At 37.3% G+C, this 4,917-nt stretch overlaps 1 protein-coding gene across 1 annotated transcript in view; it reads right to left on the reverse strand.

The window, feature by feature from the left end:
* The window catches only part of LOC102601305 (U6 snRNA phosphodiesterase), a 5,497-nt gene extending 1,240 nt beyond the window's left edge, over nucleotides 1–4,257 (reverse strand). Inside the window, exons 1-5 of the mRNA XM_006358135.2 lie at nucleotides 3,950–4,257; nucleotides 3,774–3,866; nucleotides 3,161–3,410; nucleotides 2,964–3,060; nucleotides 266–331 (exon numbers count right to left, since the gene is read on the reverse strand). Of these exons, the coding sequence (XP_006358197.1) occupies nucleotides 266–331; nucleotides 2,964–3,060; nucleotides 3,161–3,410; nucleotides 3,774–3,866; nucleotides 3,950–4,100 (657 nt within the window). The 5' untranslated portion in view covers nucleotides 4,101–4,257. The remainder of the gene's footprint in view (nucleotides 1–265; nucleotides 332–2,963; nucleotides 3,061–3,160; nucleotides 3,411–3,773; nucleotides 3,867–3,949) is intronic.
* Between the last annotated feature and the right edge of the window lie 660 nt (nucleotides 4,258–4,917).

The raw sequence follows: 4,917 nt of genomic DNA on the forward strand, positions 1-4,917 counted from the left end.
GTTGGGGTATGTGGAGGGTAGAATGGCTCCGGGGGGGGGGGGGGGGGGGTGGAGGGGGGGGGGGGGGATGAACTTGGAATGTCACTTATGAAACTTGTTTTTCCTATTTTCATTAGGTAATTTTCAAGGAGCTTGTTTTCCCAGAGAAAATATTTGACCAACAAAACATGAGAAAATTGGAAAACACTTCCCGGAAAATGTTTTCCTACATACCAAACACACTATTGAAACTTGCAAAAAATTAAACATAGTACATGTGGTCAACCTTGTAAAATTCCGGAAGGTTATGAAGTTTGTAGACTTCATCAACAGCTTGGATTTGCTTTCTTATCTGAGGGACACAAAATACAAGTAAGTTTCCTCTCTTGCCTCAACGATGAACTATATTAGCAAGACACGGGAGGACAAGGAAAAACAATAAGCTTTTATCTAAATTGACATGAATGATGCCAGAGAGGAAAATAGTAGAGAGCTTAGTTCAAACTCATTGTTCCATAATCGAAACACATGCGAAAGATGAGCATTAACTAACCACTGTAGAGAATTAGTTGATCAAAATTAAAGCAGACAATAACCAGAAACACACCTAAAGATTAAAAGTCAACAATAGGAACCACCAAAACCTCTAATAACCCCACAATGTAGATTTTGATTGTAATGAAATGGATAACGCTTGCACAAGGAGTTTTCTTTCAGTGCGCAGAGCCAGGCATGCCCTGTGATCATGCCACCATTAGCTTTAGGGGAAACCCCTGCTCTGATCTAGTTTTCAAATTATCCATTCACTTAAGAACCTGGCACAGCATCCTGCTTCTAACTTACTCCTTATTTTGGTTAAAATCCACATAAAATAACAAAAGTTGATGGGTTTCTACTGGTAACAAAAATTAATGTATTATCCACCGAAACTTGTTGGCCAACCTATTACGGTGACTTTCATAAAGATATTAACCTTTTTATGACGGTGATGTCCGGAATGGCATGCACTACTACCTCCCACCCGCATAAGTATTGGGTAACACTACCCACCAAGGCTTGTGCCAATGGGAAGAAATTACCTAGTATGTTTGTCTCACCTGAGACCTGATGATATCCCACCCTCACCACACACACACAAAAAAGAACTCATTAACCACTAGACCACATTCTGTTGCTAAAGAGATCAACTATTTGTCATCCTCCTCCCTAAACTTGTTGGCCTACCAATTATATTTGTCTGCCATGAAGACATCATCCATTCCTTTTCTCAATCTCTACTTAGAGCTTGTTTGGATGGGCTTATAACTTATTATAAGCCAAAACTCATAAGTTAAGATTTCTAGCTTATGGTTTTTGGGATTAAAAACACTTATTTATTTTACCCAAACACTACAAAACTGCTTAAAGCCCCTAAAATAAGCCAATCCAAAGAGGCTCTTATATAAAAGAAACGTTGGCTAATCACGTTGCAACTTGACACGAGTAGTCACTCTTGATTTTGATTTTCATATTGCATATGTTGTTTTGAATAGCTTTATTCAGAAAAAAAAAATGTGTGCTTGGCTCAATGGGTGACCTTTACTTCTTTATTCTTTTTGTTAATGGCCATTTCTGGTTAAATCAATATATCTTCAGTTTCTCCAGAATAAGTGGCTGATTCCCAGACTCTGATAACGCGGGATGCTTTGTGCACCGGCCTAAATGTAAAGGACATTTAGTCTTGATGCTTCATTAAGTTTGTGCCAAGATTTAATAGGATTTTGTCATATCTCGGATTCTAGGTGTTAATATTCCCATAGTCTACTTACTGCTACCCTTCTCAAAAAAAAAAACATTCAGTCTTACTTCTGAAATTTTCACATAAGCTAATTTTTTTAAAGATGTTAATTTTAGTTTCAGTTTTTAATGTTTGTGAATACAACAAATAATATCAGTTGTGAACATTCGTACAAAATCTATTTGAACCCCACCGGTAACAAGAAGCTTATGGATATACTGGCCCTATGAGAAAAAGATACCATACACAGACCTTATAGTAGATGACTGAGGCAGTGGGAAGAGGAGGATATGACAATACACATAAGCAGCAACTCCAATCCAATTACCCAGACAGAGGGAGATAACCTTCTTTAGCTGTACGACTGTACTTCTAGTTTATATTTCCCTAGATTAACCATGAATATCAACTTGATTGATACAACACATACACCTACCAATTCAACACATTCCCAGTCCTTACGGTTGACCATGGAGGCAGCTTCCATTCGCATTGACATATCTCTCTCGAAAATGAAAGACACCATAAGAGCTCATATAATTCAGAACACACAGCATGGAATGTTTATCTACCACCATTAAATATGGGATAGCAACTCAAATGGTGAATCCTGTTGTAATTCATTTCTTTTTGGGGGGGATAGCCGACAAAACCCCGCAGACCAGTGGTGCACAGTTCTAAACTCGATGAATAATGAGACCTCCCCTCGACCCTTCTCCACTTAAATACCAAGTTTTTGTCTACAACAGAGTTTGAGCTCATAACATGCGCGTATACTACACATCACAAGTTGTGCTCTTACCACTAAACCAAAGCCCTAGGGACAAGCCTGTTGTAAACTTTTCTCTTAGACATCGTTATAACCAACTCACTAATGAGGAAACAGAAGGATATACTGGTCACTAAGGTAAATTTTTCCATCTCTTGACACTCCCTTTTCTACAACTATCTCATATTCTCTTTTTCTCATGTTACATTACTTTCCATTAGCTCTTAAATCTGGGAAAATTGAATTTGGCACACACAAGCATGTGCCTTGATATCTATTTTATATTAAGGGACCTTAAAGATGTACCAACAACTAACTTCTATACGAGGAGCATACTTATGACTTCAAACATTCTTCGGAGTTCAGCTAGAAGTGAACACAAGCCAAAACAGCAAACCATGTTACCAACAAGTACTAAAGAAATGGCATTTTTCATACCTGTGCTAAGCCTCCTTCTACAACTTCCAGTGACATGAATGTGCGAGTTGAATCATCATTGACAAAGATCTCCCATTTGTTAAAATCTATCAAATACCTATGTCCATTAATAGACAACAATTAACAAAGCAACAACAGGTTTTGTTTTGCCCAAAACAAAATCAGAGATAGCATGCATATCACTAAAGTCACCTCACCTCCTCTGAAACTGAAGCCTCTGTCGAAGCATGGAGACCACGGAATTAATCTGATGCACGCGGAGAGGAACAGTTCTTCCCAAACTAATGTGAAACTCTCTACCCAACACCACTTTTTCAAGCAGTGCTTCATCTTTCAACAAACCACTCAATGGTACATCAACATCCACAGCATGTAGAGTAGGTACAATAGCTGTGACCTTCTTCAGAAAACTGGCCAGCCCCTTCCTTGTTGCAGATGGTATATAAACTAGAAGTAAAAGAAAATATAAATAAACATTACGAAAAAAACGTTTTATAACAACCTTCCAATAAACTTACCAACAAAAATATGACAAAAAGATTTGATTTTGAATCATATTACCAATATCATACTTGATTAAATAAGGACCGTTTGATTTGTCTCTTTTCGATTTAAAAAATTGTGTCTTAAAAACCACCCTAATTCTGTTACTAAATGCAATTTGCAAATGATCTTGCTCTAAACCTACCTTTTAACGACTAATAATGATTTTGCAGAATTGAGTTATTATGCTCTTCACCAATTCACAAAAACAAAATTAGAGAACAAAGCATAAAATGGCATGAAAATAAGGGAGATAGAAGAAATTACCCGGGATGTAGACATGTAAAGCATAATTGCCTTCAATGTGAGGAAAGCTTCGAACGCGATTGACTTGACTACTAGGTAAGGAGTCCAAGGGAACTTCAGAAGCAAAAAAGCAAACATTTAGTGAGCATAATTCGTCTTCTATAGATATTTCTGGGTTTGATGAAAAATAAAGTTACCAAAAGAGTTGGGCGGCTGAAGAAGTGAAATAGGAGGCGGGGGGAGAGGGGCCAGTGATGTGGAAGCTGACGGCGGCTGTGGAGGGGTGGGATTGGAGTCGGAATCGGAGTCAGAAGAATCGTCTGCGTATGAGGCTATTAGCGCTTCCATATCTCTCGCCCGATGAATCCCCAGTCAGTCAGTGAGTGATCAATCCTGTCCAGACTTCCAAGAACTTCCCATTTTTAATGAGTTTAGGCGTTTCTTTTTACTTGTAGTGTATATGAAGTTGGGTGTTGAAGACGAAGGGTGTGTTTAGTCTAGAGAAAATATCATAAATAATCTCGTTAAATATGTACTTACCGGATTTATGTCACGACCAGAGGCGTATCTAAGGGAGGCTCATCGGATTCACGTGAATCCATGGTTCCCTCTCGAAATTATATATAATAGTGTTATATTTTAAAAAACAATGAAATATAGATGTGTGAACCCACACTTGAAATATCACATAATGCGATTGTGATTGGGTGCACCTCTCTCTGCGAGGTTAGAAATTTGAATTTTATATTTATCTTGTTTTATTTTTCTTTCTAAAATTAGATAACATTTCTCTCAGTAGTAATTGGTGTATGTGTGTATATATATATATATATATAAGAATTAATTTTAGACCTATAATTTTATAATTTAACGATTTTCAGTAGTAAAAACTTAAATGTCGTACCGATCAAATTTGTATCATAGATCAATCTTTTTATAACAGTGCACCCATCATCTCAAAACCCTGGATACGCCTCTGGTCATGACCCAAAGTACATTCTAGACGTGACATGTCGTATAAGATCCCGAGAGTCCCTACACAAACCACTTAGCATGCATAAACAAAATAATGGAATTAAATAGCTCAAAAGACAGTTTATATCATAAAGAGTTTGTCAAAAACGAAGCGGAAGTTTAAATAGTCTCAAAGTCATCTATTACATCA

This window comes from Solanum tuberosum, unplaced genomic scaffold (genome assembly GCF_000226075.1).
Source record: "Solanum tuberosum cultivar DM 1-3 516 R44 unplaced genomic scaffold, SolTub_3.0 scf00268, whole genome shotgun sequence".
In the NCBI taxonomy this organism is placed as follows: Eukaryota; Viridiplantae; Streptophyta; class Magnoliopsida; order Solanales; family Solanaceae; genus Solanum; species Solanum tuberosum.